At 53.9% G+C, this 25,420-nt stretch overlaps 10 protein-coding genes across 10 annotated transcripts; 5 read left to right on the forward strand and 5 right to left on the reverse strand.

The window, feature by feature from the left end:
• Nucleotides 1–437: 437 nt before the first annotated feature.
• On the forward strand, nucleotides 438–1,796 carry AYL99_02059 (hypothetical protein; the record flags this gene model as incomplete). Its single annotated transcript, XM_018833575.1, has 1 exon — nucleotides 438–1,796. The coding sequence occupies one exon, from the start codon at nucleotides 438–440 to the stop codon at nucleotides 1,794–1,796; it is 1,359 nt and encodes a 452-aa protein (XP_018696199.1).
• A 568-nt stretch (nucleotides 1,797–2,364) lies between these two features.
• Nucleotides 2,365–3,069, forward strand: AYL99_02060 (hypothetical protein; the record flags this gene model as incomplete). The annotated part of the gene is made up of 1 exon (XM_018833576.1): nucleotides 2,365–3,069. The coding sequence occupies one exon, from the start codon at nucleotides 2,365–2,367 to the stop codon at nucleotides 3,067–3,069; it is 705 nt and encodes a 234-aa protein (XP_018696200.1).
• Nucleotides 3,070–3,791: 722 nt separating this feature from the next.
• AYL99_02061 (hypothetical protein) lies at nucleotides 3,792–7,136 on the forward strand (the record flags this gene model as incomplete). The annotated part of the gene is made up of 1 exon (XM_018833577.1): nucleotides 3,792–7,136. One exon carries the CDS (start codon nucleotides 3,792–3,794, stop codon nucleotides 7,134–7,136), a length of 3,345 nt encoding a protein of 1,114 aa, XP_018696201.1.
• Nucleotides 7,137–8,048: 912 nt separating this feature from the next.
• AYL99_02062 (hypothetical protein) lies at nucleotides 8,049–9,143 on the reverse strand (the record flags this gene model as incomplete). The annotated part of the gene is made up of 1 exon (XM_018833578.1): nucleotides 8,049–9,143. The coding sequence occupies one exon, from the start codon at nucleotides 9,141–9,143 to the stop codon at nucleotides 8,049–8,051; it is 1,095 nt and encodes a 364-aa protein (XP_018696202.1).
• A 632-nt stretch (nucleotides 9,144–9,775) lies between these two features.
• On the reverse strand, nucleotides 9,776–11,327 carry AYL99_02063 (hypothetical protein; the record flags this gene model as incomplete). The annotated part of the gene is made up of 5 exons (XM_018833579.1): nucleotides 9,776–10,317; nucleotides 10,382–10,673; nucleotides 10,743–11,042; nucleotides 11,121–11,158; nucleotides 11,282–11,327. The coding sequence occupies 5 exons, from the start codon at nucleotides 11,325–11,327 to the stop codon at nucleotides 9,776–9,778; spliced, it is 1,218 nt and encodes a 405-aa protein (XP_018696203.1).
• Nucleotides 11,328–12,632: 1,305 nt separating this feature from the next.
• AYL99_02064 (hypothetical protein) lies at nucleotides 12,633–14,092 on the forward strand (the record flags this gene model as incomplete). Its single annotated transcript, XM_018833580.1, has 6 exons — nucleotides 12,633–12,824; nucleotides 12,900–12,937; nucleotides 12,987–13,072; nucleotides 13,156–13,522; nucleotides 13,608–13,729; nucleotides 13,791–14,092. 6 exons carry the CDS (start codon nucleotides 12,633–12,635, stop codon nucleotides 14,090–14,092), a joined length of 1,107 nt encoding a protein of 368 aa, XP_018696204.1.
• Nucleotides 14,093–16,277: 2,185 nt separating this feature from the next.
• Nucleotides 16,278–16,916, forward strand: AYL99_02065 (hypothetical protein; the record flags this gene model as incomplete). Its single annotated transcript, XM_018833581.1, has 1 exon — nucleotides 16,278–16,916. One exon carries the CDS (start codon nucleotides 16,278–16,280, stop codon nucleotides 16,914–16,916), a length of 639 nt encoding a protein of 212 aa, XP_018696205.1.
• Nucleotides 16,917–18,601: 1,685 nt separating this feature from the next.
• On the reverse strand, nucleotides 18,602–22,028 carry AYL99_02066 (vacuolar protein 8; the record flags this gene model as incomplete). Its single annotated transcript, XM_018833582.1, has 6 exons — nucleotides 18,602–19,683; nucleotides 19,737–19,982; nucleotides 20,032–20,145; nucleotides 20,197–20,317; nucleotides 20,371–20,456; nucleotides 21,803–22,028. The coding sequence occupies 6 exons, from the start codon at nucleotides 22,026–22,028 to the stop codon at nucleotides 18,602–18,604; spliced, it is 1,875 nt and encodes a 624-aa protein (XP_018696206.1).
• Nucleotides 22,029–23,169: 1,141 nt separating this feature from the next.
• AYL99_02067 (hypothetical protein) lies at nucleotides 23,170–24,006 on the reverse strand (the record flags this gene model as incomplete). Its single annotated transcript, XM_018833583.1, has 1 exon — nucleotides 23,170–24,006. The coding sequence occupies one exon, from the start codon at nucleotides 24,004–24,006 to the stop codon at nucleotides 23,170–23,172; it is 837 nt and encodes a 278-aa protein (XP_018696207.1).
• A 59-nt stretch (nucleotides 24,007–24,065) lies between these two features.
• On the reverse strand, nucleotides 24,066–24,569 carry AYL99_02068 (hypothetical protein; the record flags this gene model as incomplete). The annotated part of the gene is made up of 1 exon (XM_018833584.1): nucleotides 24,066–24,569. One exon carries the CDS (start codon nucleotides 24,567–24,569, stop codon nucleotides 24,066–24,068), a length of 504 nt encoding a protein of 167 aa, XP_018696208.1.
• Between the last annotated feature and the right edge of the window lie 851 nt (nucleotides 24,570–25,420).

A 25,420-nucleotide genomic window follows, 5' to 3' on the forward strand; every position in this document is an offset into this window, starting at 1 on the left:
AGGCGACGCCCTTGGCGATCTCAGTGCCGAATGAACTAGGTCCATCCTAGTCAAAGAGGAGGGGCTCTCCGCTTCCCACCATGAGCAGTCGATGCACATTACAAGTCCCTAGGGCATCCCCGCTAGGTAGACATTGTGCAAGCACCTAAGAAACGGCCTAGGGAGCTTGGTCTTGTTGGCTGCATAGAAGTCTCCACTGTGCGCCGCAACTTGCGTGATAAGAAGCCCACAATCCGCGATCCATTATTTGATCTGCCTAGCCGGAGCGGTGTGGTCCAAGTGGTATCAGAACGGAGATATCAACGCGATAGCCCGGCTCCTTCCGTAGAGAATATCAATGCCCGCTCCATATAACGAGTACTCCCGTCCGCTTCGTGTCAGCGATATTCACCGAGGTGTTGTTCGATCCTGCAGCGTCTCTCAACTGACACTGCGAGATGCTCGAGACTGCACCACTACTCGGACGAGACCGCGCTTCGTCTGAGGAAGGCGAGAACGGCAGCAGTGGCCCCTACATTCTCCTTGAACCAGCAACGACATGGAGGACCGAGACCTGGATCATGATTTCCGACACAGTGCCTCTGGTCTTGACGTACCTGCTGCAGTACTTCTACAGTCTGGTTGTTGTGCTGGTGGTCGCTCACATGGGAGAAGACGAGCTGGCCGGCGTCTCGTTGGGGGTCACGACCATGAACATTATCGGCCTCGCCATCTTCGAGGGTATGGCCACGAGTCTGGATACCTTGTGCGGCCAGGCTTTTGGGTCGGGCAATCGAAAAGCCGTCGGCTTGCACGTTCAGAGGATGGTGATGTTGCTGCTCCTCGTTGCTTGTCCCATTGGCTTGCTGTGGCTCTGTTCGCCGTGGATTCTGGCAAGAATGATCCCACAGCCACAACTGGCCGTTGTGGGCGGGACATTCCTGAGGACATCTCTGGTCGGGGTCCCTGGATACGTGGTGTTTGAAGCCGGTAAGCGGTTCCTGCAATGCCAGGGGAACTTCACTGCGTCATTGGCTGTGCTTTTGGTCTGTACGCCCGTTAACCTTGTCCTCAACTGGGTGCTGGTGTTCAAGCTTGATCTGGGAGTTATGGGATCCGCGCTGGCAGCGGCCCTGAGCAACAATGTCCGAGCCGTCCTCCTCATCTTTTATACCGCTTTCCATCTCCCGGAAACGCATCAGTGCTGGCCCGGGCTGCTCCCCAAGACCATCTTTCAAAATTGGATGCCAATGATCAAGCTTGCTGTCCCTGGCGCAGTCATGGTAGTGGGCGAATGGTTTGCCTTTGAGCTCCTCAGCTTCAGCGCTGCCTACATCAGGACCAGTGGCAGCGGCTCTGCAAGCTCCGCGCCTTTAGCGGCCCAGGCGATTCTTGCAACTTGTTCAGTGCTTGTATGGCACATCCCGTTCTCCGGAAGCGTAGTGGCAAGTACCAGGATTGGTCATTTCATAGGGAAAGGGTCAGTCCATGCTGCCAAAGCCATGACTCAATTCTACGCGGCATTCTTCTCCGGCATCGCCCTGTTCGATATTATATTGGCCTTCGCCGTGGGCACTCTTATCGCGCCTTTCAGCACGGCCGGCCCATCCAGCGAGGTTCGAGATCTTGTCCTGCAGACGCTGCCGTTGTCGCAATCTTCCAAATCTCCGACGCGGCTGTCTGTGGCGTTGACGGCATCATGCGTGGACTGGGTCGTCAAGCCATTGGCGGCTGGGCTACATTTCTCGTCAACTACTCCCTCGGAGTTCCTTTGGCATTGGTGCTCTCCCTTGGTCCTCCGATGCTTGGGTTGGTAGGTCTCTGGTCTGGATTATCGACTGGGATGGGCATTCTGGCACTGGTGCAGGCCGTTATCCTGGGGGTTATAGACTGGGAAAGGTGTGTCGACGATGCGAGGAAGCGGGAAGAGGTCTGCGTCTAGGCGTGCAGTTCACCGAACACGATTTCGGTCTGAGGGCGGCTCAGGCACATTATCGGGCATGATGAAGCCCTATGAATCTTAGCATCTTCTCTGATTCGAAAACCCACCTGAAAGAGGGGCTCAGTCTTGTGGAGAATGGCTTTACCGTACGAGGTACTCGACTTGAGCATTCCATAGAGTGAAGTGTGGGAGTTCGTTCTATTAACACATGAAGGAGCCAAGACCGTTGAGGTAAGGCACGTGCTAGACACAGAATGCGAAACTGCGGACATGGTCAATTTCACAGAAATCCCCCTCTTCATCCCCCCTTCAATTCAGTTCAGTTCCTCATTAACACGGCCACAAAAGCCGGAGCAGCTTCGGGGGAGGATCTCATTGACCCCTTCTCCTGCAATTTCCTCTCCCATGTGCGTCCTTCGCGGCCACGAATTTCCGAAGCCACCATGGAGAGCCAGACGCCTCGAAGAGCATCCGCGTCCCCAACGCAAAACTACCTGGTCGCATACAATGCCATCTGCCTGGCCCTGTGGTCCGTCATAACCCTGCGAGCAATCTTCCTCATCCCCACGCTCTTCGCGTTGGGGAAACCGCAAGGTCTTCTCGACGCTCTTTTTCCTTTCCTCAAATGGACCCAGACGATTGCCCTCCTCGAGATCCTCCATGCCGCCGTCGGCCTCGTCCGGGCCAGCCCCATTACCACGGCGATGCAAGTCGCGTCGCGGATATTACTGGTTTGGGTTGTTCTAGACATGTTTCCACAGATTGTCGCGACGACGAACAGCTATGGGAAATCGGTTCCGGGGTCAACAACGGGGCCGATGGCTTTTGCAGGGATCCTGACGGCCTGGGGAACTACCGAAGTCATTCGATACGGGTTCTTTGTGTGGAAGGCAGCCATAAGTGAAAGAGTCCCTGCAGCCCTCACGTGGCTCCGATACAATACCTTTTTTGTCCTGTACCCCGTGGGCATCTCCAGCGAATGTCTGCTGATGTACCTGGCGTTGACCCCGGCCGCGAAGCAAGGAAAGCAGCTCGACCTGCTGTTGAAGATTGTCCTTCTAATTTACGTGCCCGGGAGCTATATTCTCTACACTCATATGATGACTCAGCGGCGCAAAGTCATGAAGGGCAAGGGGAAATCTGCTTGAGATACGCCGGAATTGCTGGGAAAGCTAGAAGAAGGCATGCCAGATCCTGGAGATTATCATGCATAGTAATTGCAATATTCAGGCCGGGAATCGACACACGACCGAGGCAAAGGCAGGTTCAGACCGAAACAGTGCTTCCATGCCCTTGGTCCAGGTAGCGCTACCCCAGACTGGGTGCGGACCAGGGAGCCAACGGATTTAGTGTCGCGCGACAGCACCATCACTTCAAGCGGTCGGATGGGAACTCGAAACTGAAGTCACCGCGTCTGGGGTGATTGGAGAGAATGAGAGTCTCATTTGACAAGGACTGAACGGGAGATAGACCTCCAGAATCGGGGCCTATGAAGGATTCTCCTGGTAGCAGAGGTGGATGTCATTTATTGTTGTTCTCCTTGGACCTGGATGGACTTGCACAGCACGCCGTGCACGGACCGTTTGATAGCGACAATGCATAACTGAGTAACCTTATTGTATACATTGCAATGTATTTTGACGTGACAACGGCTGAGCATATAGAGGGGCCGATGTCTGTCCATCTCATCTTGGCAGCCGGGGAAACCTCGTCGAAGTTGTGTGCGTCATACCTTTTGATTTTCTGGAGGCCAAAATCCTCCTGCGCCTGGATCATCCTCACCGTCGTGAGGTAAAGGACGGAAGGGCTGGTTTACTGACCGTCGCAGTTCACTCGTTGAACAGGCTAGAGCTCGGAAAAGATACATAAAATGCCCCCGATCCCGCCGTCGCGCCTGGTCGCGCTGCAATCCAACGCGCAGAACATCCGCAACATCTGCATTCTCGCACACGTCGACCATGGCAAGACATCCCTCACCGACTCGTTGATTGCCACCAATGGCATCATCTCCCCCAAGATGGCCGGCAAGGTCCGCTATCTGGACTCGAGACCAGACGAGCAAATACGGGGGATTACCATGGAGAGCAGCGCCATCAGCTTGTACTTCAGCATGATGCGCCGGCCGAAGGAAGGTGAAGAGGCCCAAAAGGAGGAATACTTGATAAATCTAATAGATAGCCCGGGACACATCGACTTCTCGTCCGAGGTCAGCACGGCGTCGCGGTTGAGCGACGCCGCCATCGTCCTCGTGGATGCGGTCGAGGGCGTGTGTTCGCAGACCGTCACCGTGCTGCGACAGGTATGGTTAGAAAAGCTGAAGCCGTTGCTCGTCATCAACAAGATCGACAGGCTCGTGACCGAACTGAAAATGACCCCAGCCGAGGCATACTCACATCTGGAGAGGGTCCTCGAAGGCGTGAACGCGGTAATCGGAGGCTTCTTCCAGGGCGAGCGCATGGAAGAGCATCTCATGTGGCGCGAGAAGCTCGACCAGGAAAGGGCGGCCAAAGAACAGCAGAAGCAGGACGCCATGAGTGAGGCCGCCTCCGAGGCCGACCTGGACCAACAGTTCGAGGAGCGGGATGACGAGGACCTCTACTTCGCCCCGGAGAAGAACAACGTCATCTTCGCCAGCGCTATAGACGGGTGGGCGTTCACGGTCCGGCAGTTTGCGGGCATCTATGAGAAGAAGCTAGGTATCAAACGCTCTCTTCTGGAAAAGGTTCTCTGGGGGGACTTCTATTTGGACCCCAAGACCAAAAAGGTACTCGGTCAAAAGCATCTGAAAGGAAGAAATTTGAAACCCATCTTCGTGCAACTCGTACTGGAGCCCATCTGGCAAGCATACGACGCCACTGTCGGCATCAATGGCGCCCGGGGTGATCCGGCACTGCTGGAGAAGATCACCAGGTCTTTGTCTATCAGTCTGCCTGCCCACATCACGAGGTCGAGGGATTCCAAAGCCATCTTACAAGCCGTCTTTTCCTCGTGGCTGCCACTCTCCACAGCCCTTCTCGTCTCTGTCATCGAATATTTACCCAGCCCTCCCACTGCCCAAGCAAGCCGATTACCCGAAATGATCGAGGATCTGGTCAGTTCCAAGAGTATTGACCGGTCTCTCAAAGACTCCATGATCAACTTCGACACGTCTAGCTCTGCACCCGTCGTGGCGTATGTGAGTAAGATGGTTGCCATTCCCGAGAGTGAACTCCCCTCCAAGAGACGAAAGCTGGGCGCCGTCTTGACGGCAGACGAGGCCAGGGAGCTCGCCCGGAAAAAGCGTGCCGAAATCGCCAAAGCGCAGGCTGAAGCAGAAGGCGTTGCCGGTGTGGACAGCATAACGAACGGACTAAGTACGGCCAGGATAGGCGAGGAGAGCGAAGAGGGGACGACGCCCGAACAAACAGAAGATCCAGAGCATTTGATCGGTTTTGCCCGGCTCTATTCCGGCTCACTCTCGGTTGGCGACGAAGTCTACGTTCTGCCGCCCAAGTTCAACCCAGCGTTTCCTCATGCTTCCCCAGAACCGAAGAAGGTGCCCATCACGGCCCTCTATCTGCTGATGGGCCGATCATTAGAGCCGTTGGACAAAGTCCCCGCAGGCGTGGTGTTTGGGATCGAAGGGCTGGAAGGCCACATCCTCAAGACCGGGACGCTATGCTCGCAGGTAGAAGGGGCTGTCAATCTGGCTGGTGTCTCCACGCTCAGCCAGCCGATCGTCAGAGTTGCCCTCGAACCCACGAACCCCATGGACCTGAACAAGATGATCAAGGGCCTGAAATTGCTGGAACAAAGCGACCCCTGCGCTGTTTACGAGCAGATGGAGAGCGGAGAGCACGTCATCTTGACCGCCGGGGAGCTGCATCTCGAACGGTGCCTCAAAGACCTGCGTGAGCGATTTGCAAAATGTGACATCCAGCCGGGTGAGCCCATCGTGCCATATCGAGAGACGATCGTCAAGGCGGAAGAGATGGAACCCCCGAAGAACAAAGATCTCCCGCGGGGCACGGCGATCGCAGTAACGGCATCCAAGACCATCTCGGTCAGATTGCGGGTTCGACCTTTGCCGCCTAATGTGACAGAATTTCTCATCAACAATGGAGCGTCGATAAGGAGATTGTACGCAGAAAAGCAAGCACAGGAGGAAGGGACCCCGAGAGATTCCCCGGATGGTGACAAAGACGAAACAATCGACTTGGGCAACGAAACCGGGGGCCAGGAAAGGAGCCACCTCTCGCTCCAGGAGTTTCGAAATCAACTCCAAGCCGCATTCGACGAGGTCCAAGAGGACAAAGACGTGTGGGCCAAAGTTGTGCCCCGAATAAGCAGTTTTGGTCCTCGACGGGTAGGCCCCAATCTCTTCATCGACGCCACGGGAGAACACATCTGCAAACGGTTTTTGTTCGAGCAGCACGAAATCGCCGAGAGGGAGGGAGACACCAACGGGACCAAGAACAGCAACACTGACGGGGTGGACAACTCGGCGCCGCAGCAAGATTTCTCAGATACCATTGCGTACGCGTTCCAGCTCGCGACCTCACAGGGCCCGCTCTGTCGCGAACCCATGCAAGGTGTGGCCGTGTTCCTCGAAGAGATCAGCCAACAACAGCAACAACAAGAACAACCTGCACCCACCACCACCGACCCTTCTGCGTCGTCTAACGGCGAGGGCGAGCTTGGCACTTCCGCCGGCGCCGCACTGGAATCAGGCCGACTGACAGGCGAACTGATTACCTCCGTCCGGGAGACTATCCGCTCCGCCTTCCTGGACTGGTCGCCCCGCATTCTGCTTGCGATGTACAGCTGCACGATCCAAGCGACGCCGGAGGTGCTGGGGCGGGTGTATTCGGTGCTAACGCGACGACGGGGGTCGATCCTGTCGGAGGCGCTGCTGGAGGGCACGCCGTACTTCACCATCAGCGCGACGCTGCCGGTGGCCGAGTCATTCGGGTTCAGCGAGGAGATCCGCAAGCGCACGTCGGGGCTCGCCCAACCCATGCTGCGCTTTGTCGGGTTCCAGATCGTCGACGACGTCGACCCCTTCTGGGTGCCCCGCTCCGAGGAGGAGCTCGAGGACCTCGGCGTCCACGGCGAGCGCGACAACGTCGCCAAGCGCTATGTCGACGCCGTACGGCGCCGCAAGGGCTTGCTCGTGCGCGGCACCAGAGGTGTCGGCCGCGATGCCGAGAAGCAGAAGACCCTGAAGACGAATTAATACAGACTTACTTGGTAGATGTGAGCTGCCACGTCTGACATATCCTTGCGTTTTTGGACATGTCACAGATATGTCTGTGTTGGATGATCGGTCTCTAGTAGAGTATTGGAGGACGAGATAACATAGAAGAAAGAACCAATGCAATTTCTACAACAAGTGTTCGTCGGGGAATACATACAACACTGTCACCGCAAAGCAAAGCCAATTCCTTTGTCCTTCTCCTTCTCGGGACTCGATCTGTGCGCCTGTGCGTCGAGGGTCGAAGTGTGGGCAGATCTTTGACGTTATTTGTCCCACCGGCTGAAACGGCGGCCCTCAATGTTCAATGTTTGCAGAGGTTAAGTTCGATGTCCTCTTCTACGATAAGTGTCACTCGCACTTCCTTACACTCCCGGCAAGAAGGAAGTCCGTGACCCAACACACTCCATCGTCTACGTTCTCTGAATGATGCTGCCGCGTGGTGTCTGGGTTCGACCCCAGCCCATGGTGAGATCTTCAATCTCAATTTCGTCTGTTCGAGATTCCGTCTCTGGGAATTTCTGCTCACTCGGCACCGTCACGGTGTCAGGCTAAACCAGCCTCACAGTTGTTTATCACTCACCATGCTAGGCCACATTCTACGAGATACATCATCAACGAGCCGCCAAGGCTTAGATCAGAATTCAGTCTTGATCTCTTGCAGCACTACTACACCGTGCTACATCAAACCCTTCTGGATCTGTACTGCTAGACACCTAGGGTGCAAGGCTCCTGGCGAAATATCCCGACCAGAGCAGCTCATCAGCTCCGTCAAGGCACCAATCCAAGCCTGATTTCGTGCTGACCAATGCCGTCTCCTGTCAAATCATACCCAACCTATCTGTCTGTGCGAAAGAACAAGTGAGGACTCAAACAATCGGTAACTTCTGTGTTCTATGCGACAGCGGCCGCCGGAGTCAGTTCCTTGAGAATGCTCAGGACCGACTGCACGCCTTCCTCCGACGTTCTGGCTAGACCACAGACGGGAGCGACGCCAAACTTCTCCAAGTAGTTCCTCGCTGCAGCAACTCTCTCCTTTGCACCTTCCAGATCGTCTGGATACACAAGGCCGAGGTAGACGGCAACGTTCTTGTCCGCCAGCTTGGAGAGGGCGGCATAGGGGGCTGGGTCCTTCCACTCAGCCAGACACCCAAAGTGAATCCACTGTACCTGTCTGCTGGCTTTGGCCTTGGATATGATCTCGTTCGCCAGTTTGACCATGACGGACATGTTCCGTGGCGCCAGGACGGGCTTGTTGTTGATATTGCCCATGCACACGTGCAGACCCGTATAGGCCTCCGCGGGGACCTTTCCGATCAAGCCTGCATACTGGCTAGAGTACCGATCCATGGCGTTTTCTTGGGGCGGATGGAAGTCCTCCCTCAGGGCACCCATATAGGACGATGGATCTTGTTGGGCCTCGTTCTTGATATAGTCGCTCGCAATATCGAATTGGACAGCGAGGTCTTCCGTCGGGATGGCCGCCGAGATCGCCTCCGTTTCCTGCAGCATGGCCTGGTAGGCGAGATCCTCTACGAGATATTGGAATGTGGGCTTGACGAAAATGGCAAAGCTCGAAACTCCCGGCAAACACACTTGGAACCGGACGTCCTTTTCGATGGTACCCTCCTCTCGTAACTTGCAAAAGACCTTATACGACTCGACAGCGTCCTCAGCATATCCGAGCTTCCATGACGTCGACTTAATGGCTTCGCGAAGCTGTTCAACATCCTCGGCTGGCATCTCCTTCACCGGCAGAGGGTCGTATTTCTCGTCATACTCACGCCAGATTCTCCCGATCGCTGGGTTTTCCGTGGCTTTCTTCTGGACCAGGCCGATCGTGAAATTCCAACGCCATCCCGGTTCGCCGTCAGGGATGCTTTTGAGGCGCCCTTTCAGAGCAGTGGAACACTTAGAAAATGCCGTCGTGGCATCCGGGGCTGGAAAACTGCCGACGAGATGCACGGGAGCCGGTTGGTACGCCGACATAGTGTACAAGAACTAGGAGGTGCTTCTCTGCTTTTAAGACCAGAGTTTCTATTTGAAGACCAGGTCTGTATCTAAAAGGCGAAGAGATTGTTGCAGGGTAGGTATGATTCAGCACCTGTTGGTGTGGAGGAAATGAGCATGGCACTCTTCCACCAGATCAACAATTCTCCGGTCAAAGAGTCCATAAAAGGGAAAAGGCCATTTGAGGATGTGAGTAAAGGCACCAATGACTTTCCAAGCTGACTTGCATACGCGATCTCGGGCTTGCAGTGTGCTGGTCCAGTCGTGCATCGAAACGTCGCGAGACTGGCCTGGTACACCTAAGCGATGTGCTGCAGGTCTGCATTGGGCTGGTGGGCTTGAAAGGAGCCTGGTGGCCCCCATCTCTGGAACTGAACCCCGTTTACAAACAATTTTGCACGTCAAATGCTGGCAGCTCATTCCTACGGTATGCGACCCGCTGCTCTCTCACTCAAGGCTGCTGTGGCGTTCTGCAAAATTGCGGCTTTCAATCCTCCCCCGAGTGAGATGGCAGAGACATGACAAGCAAAGTTCGTCAAGATTTGATTTGCAGGTGTTTCAGAACTCCATGGTTAATTATTAGTGTGAAAATACGCCGACACTATGAAGCATCACTCCGTACTAGCCTTCGCGTCTGGTTCTTCTCCCCTTGGATGACCCCCACGCTGCATGATGGGCGACTTCGCCATACGCTCCCAATCATGGAGCATTTCCGTGTTCTCCTTAGACAAGCGAACCTCCTCGCCTGCGCGGTCTATCAACTCGGCTTGATATGCGGCCGCAGCTTCTTCAAAGGTCGTCACTCCGGCCAGGGCATCCTTGTACTTGAGAACGAGACTCCGGGCGTCCGCTATGCCGTGGTTCAACCCTTGGCCACGCTGGAAAGTCATGGGGTGGCCAGCGTCTCCGGCAAGGAGGATCCTGCCCCTACGCGTGTCCCAAGGCCGGGGAATCCAATATGACAGATTGTTGCTGTGGATTTTGGTTCCTTCCGGAATCCACAGGTTGGCGGACCGGAAGGGCTCACCCATGGTTTCAGCCTTGGCCTTCAAGTTGGCCAGGGAAGCCACCTCTTCACCTTCTTTCTTGTGCCATGTGGTTTGTAACTGGAAAACCCAGGTCGCCGGATCATCAGGATCTGGTACATCTTGTACTGTTACGGTGGTTAGATTCATGGCATCCTGATGATACACCACCACCAAAAACACATTGCTTACTCGAAATCCATTGCCAATACCCATTTGGATGCATGCCCATGGCCATGATGGGATGAGCCTGGCGGACGAATTTGGCCTTCTCGGCATCATTATAACAGACATGCAGATTGACAGCGGAATAAGGGACGCTGCAGGGCTGGCCTTCTTCTCCGAATAGGATATTTCTGACTTGGGATTGGGCCCCGTCAGCTCCAATCAGCGTGGTCCCTGTCGCTTCCGTTCCGTCCTCAAAAACAGCGGTCACCGTAGCGTTGTCATCGTCGTAGGTGATATCGACGAGCTTTTTATTATACTTTATGAAGGCAGGGTCAGCTTCACGACGGTGCAGGATGAAGGTGCATCGTGTTCCACAGAGATTTACCTGGACGTCTATACCCTCCGAGCACAATTTCCTGAAGCGCCGGCGGGAAACGCGATACATACGCAGCAGAGGGATGTTCTTCATCACTTCACCGGTCTGGCCGTTGATGGCAGGGAGATGACCGGGATCAGGGGGCACAAAGTTAGGGTCGACCGCGGCGGTGTAGACTCGATCGAACAGGTCTTGGGTTAGGCAGTCGGCCAGCATCGGCAGGCCCCATTGTACTGACATGCCCCATTCTCGCGGTCGGTAGGCCGTGGCAGAGACTTCAGACTCAAAGATGGCAAAGGAGATGCCAATCTAGTGATACGAGACAAAATGTATCGTTGTCAGTTAGGATTCGCCCATTGCCACGCCGGCCACCTCGTCTTTCCGTACCTTTTTCAGCCCCTGGGCAATGAGCAGGCCGACAATACCTGTTTGTGAGGGCTTCGTTAGCCTGTTTCATGGCAGATGACACACCGGGTGACAGGCATGTTCAATTCGACAATAGGCGAGCCCAATAGAGAGGCCTGCGTGACCCCCAACCCCAAGCATACCTGACCCTACAATGAGAACGTGGACGGGATTTTTCTGATCGGTCATCCTGCACATGCCGCTCTCGACTCTATCAACAGGTCGGCGCAAAAAGGGAGGAAGGGTGGGGGGAGTGACGGGGAAAAGCAACAGGGAAGAGCGGGTACGGGGGCGGTTTGATTCGAGGAAGTCCAGCTTTTATTGAGAAAGTACCGGTTGGCACAGAATTCAGAAGTCCTTCCTCTGGTAGTCTCAGCGACACCCCGCGTCGTGAGGTTACTCGGTGGACTCGAATCTGGGCCGACCATCGTTCGTTAGTGGATGAGTTGGCAATGGTAGCAAAGGAGGGGCTGGGTGGGAAGAACATCATGAGGGGCGGGCAGCAGCTTCAAGAGTTAGATGACACGTCAGCAGATAAGACAGGGTCTCGTAGAGATGATTCAAGTACGAGACATGTGCTGTACTTGGATGGAGAACTGAGCAGCAGTAGATTGGGATCGCAGCCCACGCATAGGACCTCGTACAGTATGTCAATGAAATAGTCTAGCTACAGATTGTGGCATCCGTTAGGGCTATCCACCTGGCCTCGTGCCTTACCTGACCTCTAATACCCGAGTGAAACACTCCTCTGTAGCTAACCATAGCGAGTTAGCTGCACATATTGGTGCTTATAAGTCCAAGGCATAGGACTTAGTTTGTATGAGACTGCCGGAACGGACCCTGACGGACCGCCTGGCTAGCAGCGAGCCTAGTAGCCACTTGAATGACCTTCCAGCGCCTCCCTACCCAACGGAGGACGAGAAGCTGAAGCATTAACCGATGTCGCCATAACGAAGTCGCTACACGGCACGGCCACTGGTCAATAATAATAATACTGCAATACAGAGTAATCCTTGCTTATCCACGGACATGTCCTCCTTTGCATTTCCGGACGAGGTTCCCTCACCCACGCCCTAAACCAATGATTTCGAAATTCCACCTGTCCTCTTGAGCATGGGATGTTGTTTTCTTCCCTTTGTGGTCTCCTCTCCTTGCCCGAAAGTTCTGCACTTGACTCGGCTTGGGGAACCCACTTTGAGCTCTGTCTTCGCGTCATTGTTTGCTTGCCCATACATAGCCATCTTAAACACCCTGACCGGGGAGGGCGGGGGGCTTTCATTATTGGCTCTCTTCGCTATGGACCCTTTTTCCAAGGCTGGCTTCTGGGCTGCTTTGTGCGAGGGGACCCAGTGAGTGGGAGAGGGAGTAGTACATACATTACATCTCGAAACGCCACCTTTGGCTCGGTCGAATGCCCTGTCACCTTAAAACGCATTGTTGCTGGAGGGAGTAAGTACTAAATATTAGTACTGAAAGGGGCGGGCTCGAGAGAATATGCCATCACCACCAGCCAGATCACCGCGCCGTACCTCTCCTAATCTAGGGCAATCTTCGTCACCGCCAACACCGCCAATAGCGGAACAATATCGACCAGAAGATCCAGGCCCTGGCTCGGGCTCAAGTTCGCAGCCTGGTGAGCCTCAATCATTCACGGAACTAGATCCGGACCAGCCGATCGAAGTTGATGTAGGTTCGGGGTTCATTGTGTCCCTCGTGGCACTGTGGTTGCTTGCTAACCAACCCTTTTTCACACCATATCAGAGATCTGCAGACGTGGATTCTGCCTACGGTGAATCAATGTACGTGGTCTGGGCCGTGCCCAGGACCTCAGACAATTGACGAGAACAGACAGAGTGATTTGACGTCGTTGGCTTCCAGCGTCTCTCGCGGTGTGTGGGAATATGGTCGGCGATACCATTCCTACGGTCGATCGCGTAGGTGGATTCCTTTCTTCCCTCACTGCCTCCCTCTCTAGATCGTGACGACCACGCCCGGACTGACCAGTTCCGGTCCACAGAGTATGCGTTCCCCAACGACGACGCCGAGGCTGAGAGGCTCGACATGCAACACGCCATGCAGACACACCTGCTGGGCGACCGACTGTTCTGGGCGCCCATCGACCCCAACCCGGCCAGAGTGCTGGATCTCGGCACGGGCACGGGCATCTGGGCAATCGAGTTCGCTGACATGTTCCCGTCGGCCGTGGTCACGGGCACCGACCTGAGTCCCATCCAGCCCGAGTGGGTGCCGCCGAACTGCAGCTTCGAGATCGACGACGCCGAGGCCGACTGGACCTGGGACGAGGGCACCTTCGACTACATCCACAACCGCAACTTCGTGTGCGCCATTCGGGACTGGCCGAAGCTCATTCGCCAGTGCTTCCAGTATGAAAAAATCCCCACCTCGGTGTGGTATATTTCTGCGCTTCACCAGTCGGCGCAATGTCGCTGACAGAGTCCACGTGTGTAGATATGTCAAGCCCGGTGGCTGGGTGGAGTGGCACGAAAAGCATCCCTATCTCCTCAGCGATGACGGGTCTCTGCCGAAAGACTCAGCTCTTTTCCAGTGGGGAGCTAAATTCTTCGAAGCCAGTACGTCAACGGGTTTCTCTCCCTCCGTCAAGGAATCCCCGTACTAACGTATATCGACCAGGCATTCAATTCGGAACAGACGCCAGGTCACCCCGGCATCTGAAACGGCTCATGGAAGAGGCCGGGTTCGTCGACGTTGAAGAACACATCCTCAAGCTCCCCGTGGGGTCGTGGCCCAAAGACCAGCGCCTGAAGGAGGTGGGCCTGTTCGAGACAGTCAACATGACCGAGGGCATCCAGGGGTTAACCATCATGCTCTTCACGCGTTGTCTGCACTGGACGGCGGCCGAGGTGGAATCGTTCCTCTTGGAGGTCCGCCGGGACGTCAAGAACAGGGCAATCCACAGTTATTATCATTTGTGAGTAGCATAGCATCTCTTCTCCTTCCCTCCAGGTAAGGCCGTAGATCGCGTGAGTGAAGACTGACCATATTTTTCTTTGGTACTTTAGTTATGTCGTTTTTGGGCGGAGACCGCTGGAGTAAGGCCGCTGGGGCGGACGTGGCCCGAATCTTGTTTCAGCTCCCCAAATTGGCACAGTTTTCCTACGGCTCACAGAACTCAAGCAAATTGGTTTTCTTTCTCTCTCTCTCCTTCTTTTCAGCTTGTGAGAGGGGTTTATTTTCTTCTGATTAATGAGGGCTTCACCTTCTAATCTTCCCGTCTAGGGTGGAATGTGACACATTGAGAAACAGGTGCTCAAACTCAACATGATGGTCGAGCACAAACAATCAAGTGGAATGAGACGGCCTATCAAAGTCTGGCGCACGAGGCTGAACCTTTGCTGCCCTGCAAGGGACTTCTATCTATATCACTTCGGAATTTAAGCTTTAGTGTCGGGGCTGAGCTGGTCATTTGCAAGATTGAACCTGTAGCGCTCGGAACGTGTAAGAATAGAGAAAGAGAGAGCGCTCAAGAGAACCCCCTCCCTGCTGGGAGCACCATTCTCGCACAGCCGAGATATGACACAGTGTCTCTGTGTCCGGGGACCAATCTCCATGCCCGTCTGATTCTGTGGAGTGTTCACACAACGAATATCGAGCCACGCACTGACACACATGATGAATACAGCCCCTAAAAGGGCTAGATCAGCGGATGAGACCCACATTTCATACAGTAATACAACGCCGTCTGTGGGCATATTCGCCGATAATATGAATTTGAAAGGACTTAGATTCAAGCTTGGAAAGGCCCGGGGGTCTATCTCGTGGGAGACTTGAACGGGGAACCCGCCCCGTATTCCATTTGATGATACTGATTACCAAACCAGGTATAGACACATGGCTGGACGAAAATTAGCCCGGGCGGGAGGAAGGGAGAAAATTCGAGCATCTTTCTGCCGCCGTGAGGTTCCTTTTCTTCTGAAGTGTCCCAATTCTCGTGTATTGTGACGTCTACAGAAAAAACTAGTTTTGGATGTCTTTTCAGCCTCAGGGGGGAGTGCCCGATGATGCACATTTGGCTTTCCCCGCAGATTTCTACCCTGGGCCAATGATGCTCTCCTCAAGTGATCCGCGAGCTCTCTTCTCCCTGGCCGTCCAGCACCTCCATGCAGAGACGGTCAGGAATTATCTGGCATCGCCCATTCATGTCATGCGAACCCTCTGGCCTTTGAAGGTAACTCTGGCTTCAGGGTCCTCTGATCCAGACCTTGTTAGTAATAGCGTCACCAGAGTCTCCCTGAAGAGCGCTAAACAGCCTCGCGCCCAACGCCCTGCTGAGGTGACAGCCACGGGAGCGCGAAATTTGGCCTGGGCCAGCAAGCATGGCTCTGAAGAAATATATATGCACCCTTCATTGACTGAGTTGGTCTCCCTCGCCCAGGATCCTCTCTTCAGAGTTGCCTCCCTACAGAGATTGGCGATTTTGCACTGCTGGCGAGGAATCCAGGTGAAGTCGCGGTGATAATCGAAGACAATTCTTGACAAGGGGGCCTTCCTTCTGTCACCAGCACACCCCTTGGTCCTGACCTCGCAATGGCGCAGCCTGGGGGTGCCGCTGGTGGAGACTGGGATACACACAAAGATGAATTGAAAATTTTGTATTTGACGCAGGGCACGACAAAAGAACAAGTATGGATTCGATAAGACGTTGGCCACACTTGCTTAGAGTCCTCCCGAGGACAGCAGAGTGTGACGATATTTGTTCAGTCAGAACCCATAGATACATCAACGATGCGAATGCCGTTGAGTCGAAGTCGCCTAAACAGGGGATGACCAAAAAGGGTCTAGTGGGAAGCACCGCCACGTATGTGGCTTTGCCAAGACTGTGGCTTCAACCACCTCGACAGTTTTTTATGTTGTCCTCTTCCCTCCACGAATCTCTCTTGACTTCTATTCAACGTAGATGGTGATGATCCATCTTCTGGCCTCTGTTTGCTGCTGTCCAGTCCGGTGGGTCAAAGCACAAGACGCATGACCAGGCTTTCTGGACCTGCTCGGACTTTCTTCTCCCGATCTCTCTCAATGTGCTTCCTTGGTTTCCTTGGCTCTCCTCAAACTTGAGGACACAACATCGTCTTCTGACCCATTGAGCTCTGTCCACAAACCATGACTTCCGTACCAGTCGTGCCGGGCCAGGTCCTGGCCAGCACATCGTCCCACATTCCCGGTCCAGGCACACACGTCTACGAGAACAACATCCTCGCCTCCATTCTGGGACAATCCATCATCACTCCGGCGCAAAATAAGTCGGGCAAGCCAACCGTCTCCGTCCCCCGTCGCGCCACCGCCATAGCTTCGATCAACTCCCTCCCCACGGTCGGCTCGGCCGTCCTCTGCCGGGTCACTCGGGTCCGACAGAGGGAGCTTTCGGCCTCAATCCTGGCCATCGTTGACGCGTCGACGTCGGCGTCAGCTGCATTGTCGCCCAGCGATATCATCTCGTACTCGCAAATCACCGACGACGACCTCCAGTTCCAGTGCATCCTGCGGCGTGAAGACATTCGCACGCACGAAAAGGACAAGATCGTCATCAACGACATGTACCGCGTCGGCGATGTCATTCGCGCCACGGTGATCAGCCTGGGCGACGAGAAAAACTACTACATCAGCACGGCCGGGAATGAGTTTGGCGTCGTGGTGGCAACGAGCGAGGCCGGCAACGCGATGGTGCCCGCCAGCTGGAAGGAGATGAGGGACGCGGTGACGGGGAAAGGCGAGAGTCGAAAAGTCGCGAAGCCTTCTTGAAGGCGCCTGAGCATCTGGACAGCAATCCTTGAACCGATTTAATTCATTCTCACTGTGCAGTCGAAACTTCATCGTGACCGGTTTCAGCAAGCACTGCAAGTGCCAACCTCTGCGGAAAGGCATATTGATCAGACTACAGCCAGGAACGCCATACGCTGTATCGAAGCACCTGGCTACTTTCCTCGGAGAACAGTAGGTGGTATGAACGCACCTTGATGCAACGAGAAGCCGCAAAGCGGATAAAGACGAAGCTCAGCGTGTCTAGCAAGATCAAGCTCAAACTGCCCTTCCAAGACGCGTCTGTCTCTCTGCACCCCTCAAACAGAGGATGCGAATCGCACACAGGGACGGCCGCCTCAAGACTGGTCCAAGATGAGCTATCTCAGAGCAATGGAACCCCAGTTTTTTTCCTTGACTACCTAGATAGGGTAGGTAGGTAGGGGGGAGAGACCAAAAAAAACTCTCAGAACGCGCCCAAGCAATCATTCCAAATGGGCCTCTTCTCCGGCTTCGACCACCACGGAGGAGGCGCCGAAAGTTCGCCGCGCTTGAGGACATTGGAAAGGCGAGTGGATTGGGCGAGGCTCTTCGGTCCTCCTTCGAAACTTGGGCCCAGAATATTCAGACTTCTCTCGACGTAAATACGTCGTCCTCGAAAAACTCGACCTCGAGACGGACAGTATCTTCAGTCAAAAATTCTCCCCAAATCACACTACTTTACATTCGGCCCGGATGTTCAGACATACATTGTGATGGACCTTTCCACCTACCACCCTTCACCTCTCTCCCTTCTGACTTCTCATGTCCTCTGGATCCCGAATTCGTCGTCGAACTCACTCCTCGCATGCTCCGCCATCCCATCGTCTTTCCTTCCTTTCCCTTCTTCATTTCCACCAATTCTTCCCTACCCAACTATATATGACCCGGCCACCGCTCCCTCTCTCGCACGCTCCCGCACCACCCCATCCCCTCTCTTGTCTCACCCGAGTGAATCGAATGGAAACCAAACAAACCTCTCCAGTATACATGGCCACGACCCTTCTGCAATGTCAGGCTGTGTTCGTCACGGGAGGAAGATCAATCACCTGCCACCATACCCCCCCACGCCTTGAAGGCAAGGGAAAGGCGGACTCCTCCCATCATCCGGGTCCGTCATCCATGATACAACGCTTTGGATGCTTACGGAAAGAATATTAGGGGAGGAGACATACGCCTGCTAAACATGACTGCTTCGCAAAGACGCCTAGACAAAACTCGAATCCCCTAAACGGATAGATATGCGCCTGCAAATCCCAAAGGTATACAATTAATGCATTGAGGCCAGAATGAAATGGCGTAACCTGCCCTGCCCAAGCTTTCGCTTTCGCTTTCGCTTTCCTTCGTATGTTGCTGCTCCCGCAAGGACAAACAACAAAAGTCCTACAGAATCTTCCATCAAAAGTTAACTAAAAGGTATTGGACTTGGCGATACCTACAGCGTCCCTTTTCCCGCTGAAAGCCCCCTATCCTCTTATCTGCCCAAGCAGTGACACCAAAAAACGCCTCGCTATGCTCCCTGCACACACCCATGCGCAACTCTGCGTGCCCATGTCCAGTGGCAGCTTTTTCGTTGCAATTCCGTGTAAAAGGGGTATATGATAATATCAAGAGGCCTCGAACAAAGAACAGCCCTCAGGCGCGAGCTTTCAACCTTCCACCAGGGTCTGCTTGGGCCCCTTACCAAGTAATTCCAAAGATCTTTGAGCAAGAGCGATCACCTCGCCCTCGCCCTCCTCACTCTCCTCGTCATCGGATTCGACGTGCTTGTCGGCGATCGTCTTGACCATCTGAATGATGTCTTCAGACTTTGCCACCAAACTCACCAGCTTTTTGTCGTCGGACTCCAGCAGCTGCAGCAAAGTCCAGATTGCAATGTGTTGGAATGTGGAATCACCCCTGCACAAGAAACGCTTGAGATAGCCGTGGATGCCACCGTTTGGCTCCATCCAGTCGCGAACGAAAATCGAATAGTCGCCAACCTTGGAGGATAAATTGCCCAGGGCGGCGGCACTATTCCCTTGAACTTCAATACTTTCGGAATCAGTCAGAGGGATCAAGACGTCGAAAACCCCCATATTGAGCAGGTGTGTCTTGAGTTCGTCGCTCAACGCCAACACAGCGATGCACGCCGTCATCTCAGACTGGACACTCAGGGGGACATGAAGAACAAGCTCCTTGCATTTCTGCACTGCTCCGGCCTCCAAGACGAGCTGCTTGTTTCGATCTGAGCTTGCAGCAAGGTTCCGTAAAGTGGAAATAGCATGGCATTGAATCTCCTCATTCTCGGTAGATCCAAGGAGATCGACCAGCGGTTTGAGGAAGCCGGCGTCAATGATGGGTGATTCGTTCAGAGGATGGATCGAAATATTGCGAATGCAGGCGACGGCGGAAAGAATGAGAGGGAGGTACGAGGACTGAAGGAGCCGGAGGAGTGGTTGCAAGCCTCTAGCTCGAACAATCTCCAGCTGATACTTTTCGTCCGATGCCAAATTTCGGAGAGCCAGTGCGGCCTGACACTGGACCTTAGGAGTTCCCGAGTCCATCAATTGGACCAGTGACTGGACAAGGCGTGGTTCGGTCTGGGCGAGTTTCTTCCTGTTGGATGCGTCCACGGCGATGTTGCTGAGAGCCGTGGTGCAGTAATATTGGACATCCATATCAGACGATTGAAGCAGCTGAACGAGCACCGGTATGGCTCCGGCATTGACGAGTTGTTGTCTGTTATCATCTGCGCACTGTTAGCGTGACAGCCACTGTGAAAACAACATCATTCCTCCCTACCAGAATGTGTCATGTTGAGCAGCGCGCCAGTAGCGTTCCTCTGAACCCGCATGTCCTTGGACTTTGCCAGTCTTGTCAATGGACCTAACGCTCCCGACCTTGCGATTTTGGCCTTGTTATCCTCATGGGTGGCAAGGTTGGTAATGCAGCCCACAGCATTGCACTGTACCTCGACGTGGGGGGACATCATCTGTCGAATGAGGGGAGGTAATCCGCCGAGTTGGACAATTGAGACTTTGTTTTCCGCTGTGACAAGGTCAGATGGGAATGGTCAATGCTGTATGGGGGAACGCACGATTCACGGCTAGATTGCCCAAGGCTGCACTAGCAGCTCGTTGGACTTCAATGTCGGGGTTCTGTAGGAGGAAGAGGATGGGCTCCAAGGTGTCTCGGTCGACCTCTCTCACATCTACAACAGCGATTAGATTGTACCTTGATCGCGTGTCTCTTGTCTACATACCTCGCTCCGTGATCTCGGCAAATGTCAGGCTGGCACTCCGTTGCAGGTCAACATTTTCCGAGTAGACAAGAGTGCTCAATGCTCGTAGGGGCTCTCCAGAAAAGAAGTCTGTTTCTCCTCGCTGCGGTATGTCAGGTTTTCACTCTTCATGGCAAAGGAGTTTTGAGCACCCACATTCTCGAGGTACTGTAAGAGATCTGCGACGGCTTCTCGTTCGCTGTCCGCGAGGGCGGGTTCGTAGAGGTTATCCTGGTTCCGACCTATAACGACCGAGGTCAGTGGCCTGGCATGTGCGAAACAACGCAGCTCACACAGACCTTGGCAGGTTTTACAACAAGCCGACAGTACGTTGCCCATCTCGAGGCGTGGGCCCCGAAGGGAACGGATTGGTCGAGAGTGATACTGTTGATCAAGGGAATGCCGAGGAGGCGGGAATGCGTGCTGATGTTGTGGCCGGGATTGCAAAGGGTGAATGTGAAAGGCTCATCTGATGGTCATGCTGATACCGATTGTGATGCAACCTTTGAACGATGCTGGCAAGGCTTCCGATGTCTGTTATATCAAGATGAGGAAAGCTTTGAGACCCGGCTCGGATTCGCTGACGCAGGCAATGGCTGCAAGCGACAGGCACGACAGCGTCACTGCGTGACCTGCAGTTGCAGTTCGGCACGAGGGGACGCGTGCAGGCAAGAGCAATAAGAACTTCCGGAGAAGAGGAGGTGTGTGTGGCGTGTGACCCGGTCTCAAGGAGCGAGCAGTCGCAGGTTGGAATGGCAATGGCTAGTGGTGTGAAGGTGGTCAACATGGAGTTTTGGCGGAAGTGCACAAGCTGAGGAAGCTGCAGAAGCAGAGTGCGCCGTGCGGGTGGTTAGCGCAGGCCGGATGACTATTGTCGTTGTAGGCATCCCTATAGGTGCTGGTGGTCCCTAGGCCCTAGAGGCGGACGCTGTTAGGCTGGTGCCGCCGATGTGGATGCCCCCCAGAAGTGGAAGAGAGCCAACCGCTTACATTCGTCAGCCCGATCTTCCCCTACATTCTCGGATATTCCCTTTCGCCCTCGCATTCTCGGTGCAATATGTAGAGAATCTGATCCAATATCTATTATCATTGACTTCGTCCAGTTGACCGGGAGTGCTAGTGCCTTGATACAACACTTCTTTACACCTACATCTCACTTCCAAGAGAACAGCTATGGCGTGCCTAGATACCAGCGAGTAATCGAACACCTCACCGCAGGTAAGCTTTTCACATGCTTGCGACGTCATCGATCAGACAAAGACCCAAAAGAAGAATGATCAAGGAAGAGAAAAGGCTTTTGGGGCTTTAAAAGCGTGTATTGCATGTATTATTTGTATCCCAAATCGCTACCCAGGATATTCCTCTAGCTCAGGCTTGTGGTATACGACATGCCGGATCCTTCCACCTCACGTTCGCACAGATAAAAACGGTGCCCAGCCCGCCAAAACATGCTATCCTGATATTAACTCCGGTCGTGAAACTGGTGATGTCCATTGTTGTAGAACTATAAAATGAAAGGAGATTCGTTTCTCTTGTGGCGTCTATGCTTTTGGTGTCTCGACTGTGACCTCAGCATGGCCATGCTTACGGCCAAAGAGCGCTCCTTGCTTGATGACGGGCGAGTAGATGCCCGCCGGCGTCAACGTCTCCGTAGTTGGTCGGAGCTGATCGAGAGCGTTCTTGATGGATGCCTTGATCTTTTGCGAGGTCTTGGAGGACTTGCTGGAGGTAGATTCTTGGGACACTCGACGGGATGACACAGCCGAGCTATTCTTCTCAGCCTGTGTGAGGTTGTAGTAGCCTGCGTAGAGCATCTTGATTGATGTATTTGAGATGTTTGGTATTGAGGGGTGGTGGTAGGTTGATATGGTCTTTGCTTGGTTGTGTAGGTGGGTGGGTGGTGAGGATAGGACTTGAATACTTCTTCTTCTTCTTGGACGCTGTTTGATACCCAACGAATGACTTCCCTTCGAGCAGTCGAGGCATGGTTTATATAGAGACCATCTGACCCCTGATGGCAGTCTAAATTTCTCATCGACTCACCTTTCGTGGTATTTCATCATCTACCCACGATGAATCTTGAAAAGCCCAACAGTTGTCTGGGAAATTGGAACATGCCACAACGCACTCTCCAATCATGATGGACGTTGGATACGCCTTTGAGAAACATGGTGCCCCAGGGCGTGTACGGTTGTCGTTAGCGGAAATCCATTTGTCAAGTACATGAAAGGCGCGTGTGAACCTGCTTTTAGAGGATATCAGTTTGTCATGACCGCCCCAGCCAGTCACAGGCCTGAAAATTCTCTGTAAAAACTCTGCTTAACTAAGAACTTAGAGGGAAAGCGCCTGTGGGCCAGTCGGAGGGCGTGGAGCAGGCGTGTAGCAGACGGCATGTCCCAGTGGTGCCAGTCGTGGGAGGCATGATGTGAGGTGGGATCTGCGCCCTTGATGTTGGCGATGTTGATCCATTTCATTACCAAAACGTATACGACCTCGGGGCGGAGTGCTTGCCGGTATTGGCAGGGTTAAAGCAAATGATTCCTGGGCGCCACCCATAACTTCCAATGCGGTATCGAGCGTCACTGCTGCTATGTCTTTCATAAGGACTATGTTACAACAATGTCTCCCTTACCCTTACCCGACCTGACCACTGCCAGGAGAAATGCGCATGATAAAACAAGTTCCAGACGGAGGACATCCGCCTTCATGAAGGACATGACGGGAACTGCACTGAACTGAGCCTCGTTGATCCCTCTGGGAGACCCCAGATTTAGGACCCAACATTTTCTGGGGCGCTCACTGGATCCGACCACCCAGGCGGCTGGCTACATTCCGGGTCAACGGAGGTTGACGGACTGCCGAGAATTGATCATCTCGACCGATGGACTGTCATTTTTGCTTTGTCCTCGTCTGACCGAGGTCGAAATGGGTACGAGCCGAGTAACAAGTGTCTCCTTACCATGGCCGTGCGAATGCAAAGGGACATGAGGTTGACCGAAAACCTCCACGGTTTGTTTGAGGATGTTGAGCATTAAAGGACCCACCCGCGACCAGCCATAAGGTGGCAGAAAGGTTGTACTCAATACAAATCACGGGACGAGGAGGTTCAATACCTTCTGCGTTGTCTGGGATCATCGTACCCGTCATTTTCGTGGTATCGTTTTCTCGAGCTGTAGTCGTCTTCACGTCTGCTGCTACCGTATCGATCGCGGTCTCTGTCTCGTTCTCGATCTCGGTCTCGATCTCGGTCTCGATCTCGGTCTCGGTCTCGGTCTCGATTGTCGTACCCACGATCTCGTCCTCCGAGTGGATCGGTGTTGCTGCCAGTTGCGCCGCGTTGGTCCCTTCCGCCACCGTATCCATTTCGCCGGTCTTCATAGCCTCCGCCATAGCCACCCCTGCCACCAGGTCCGCTGGGCGCATTGGGAGGAGGAGGTCCATTCTGATACCCTTGTCGTCCGCCGAATGCTCCTCCTCCTTGGTATCCAATGCCACCTCGTCCACCATAGCCTCCTCGGTCGCCGCGATAACCGCCGCGGAAGTTTCCACGACCGCCGTAACCACCTCTGAATGTGCCGCCATACCCACCAGGGGGTCCGAATGTAGGCTTTGCAGGGGCCTGCTTGGTATATCCTCGTCCACCAAGGCCTCCGCCAAGTCTCCTCGGTCTCCATCCAGGGACCATGCGCCCACGCTCAACGTCCACAACGACCCTTCGGTCTTTGATCCGTAGACCGTCTGTTTCTTTGTACGCAGCTGTAAAATTGTAAGGGATCTCGAGGTCAGTTCCATGACATCTTACCATTGATTATTGGGCGTGGAAAGATGGGTCAAGGGCAGGGGGGGTTTGCTCAGAAGAAAGTACCTCGCATATCCTTTTCTCGTTCATAGACAATGAAGGCGTAGCCTCGGTGTGGCTTCTTGGGTTTGGGCGTTGTCTCGTCCTTGACGATCCTGATCCTCTCGATTGGACCAAACCTGCCGAACTCACGCTCCAGATCTGCTTCTTTCGCATCGTAACTCAAACGGCCCACGAAGAGTGTCTTGACTGCATCGCCCTTGATCTTGGGGTCTTCGTTTGGTCTGTAGCCCTGGAAATCGGGTTTCTCAATCTCTTGCTGACGCAATTTCTTCTCAAGTCTCTTGCGGTCGCGCTGTTGGAGCCATGACTCGGTAGCTTGGTACACGTCGGTCGCCTTGTACTCCTCCAGCTGCGGAAGAAACGCAGCTACGCCTGAAAGCTGTGACTTCTTGAGAGCTTTCTCGTCCGGGGCGGAATCTTGAGGAGGGATGTAGCGGAGAGGAGGTCGGGGTTGGAAGAGAGCAAGGAGATTGGGAGGTAGTTTGTCCGTCATCTTGGAGCAGGACCGGTAGAAGCTCTCCTGTAGAGATGCACGAAAGTCATCAAGGCGCAAAGAAATAGAAGAGAAGGAGAAGACAAATGCGTTGATTATGAGTAAAATTACAGAGGCAGGGGTAAAGGAAGGAAAGGAATGGAGACAAAGGGTTGAATGAAGCTCAATTCATAGCGTGTTCGCTGCTGAAATGAAATTATTGTTTCCTAAGGAGAAGATCCTAGATCCAAGAGTAGTTTAGTGCCACGTCAACATTCTACAAGCCAACGTAAGGTGCAGGGAAATTTCCCGCCGCCTTTGGAGGCTGTCACAAATACTCCTATTATCTCAACCGCCATCGCCTGTTCAGACCTCTTGCTACCGTCATTATTCAACTCTCATCCCTACTTCTCTGTATCCCCCTGGCGTCGTGATGACACAATACTGCACGTAACTAGCCGTTCTGTGCCTTTCTTCACACTCTGCACTCTTCCAGTCCACATCTGGATCCCCCCCCCCGAGACGGCGCATATCTCTCACGATGACCGCGAAGCAGAAGTTTCGGATGCTTCACGTCTTTAGATCTGCACAGAAGATCTTCGAGATCATAATCCCAGCTAGCACGCGAATTAAGGGCATCACAGAGAGCACCATAAACACCTTAAATCCCCACAGTCCACTTCTTAAGCTACCAAACGAGTTACTCTTTCAGCTCACCAGTTTCCTAGAAGCCGAATATCAACTCTCACTTCGTACTTACTGTCGACGGCTTCGCCTCCTACTTAGGGATCTCGACCCGACACCAAGTGATTTAAGTACGAAGGTACGGTTTAATAAATATCTCGAGCCCGACTACTCGGAATATCTTCCCT

This window comes from Fonsecaea erecta (assembly GCF_001651985.1).
Source record: "Fonsecaea erecta strain CBS 125763 chromosome Unknown Scaff2, whole genome shotgun sequence".
NCBI lineage: Eukaryota > Fungi > Ascomycota > Eurotiomycetes > Chaetothyriales > Herpotrichiellaceae > Fonsecaea > Fonsecaea erecta.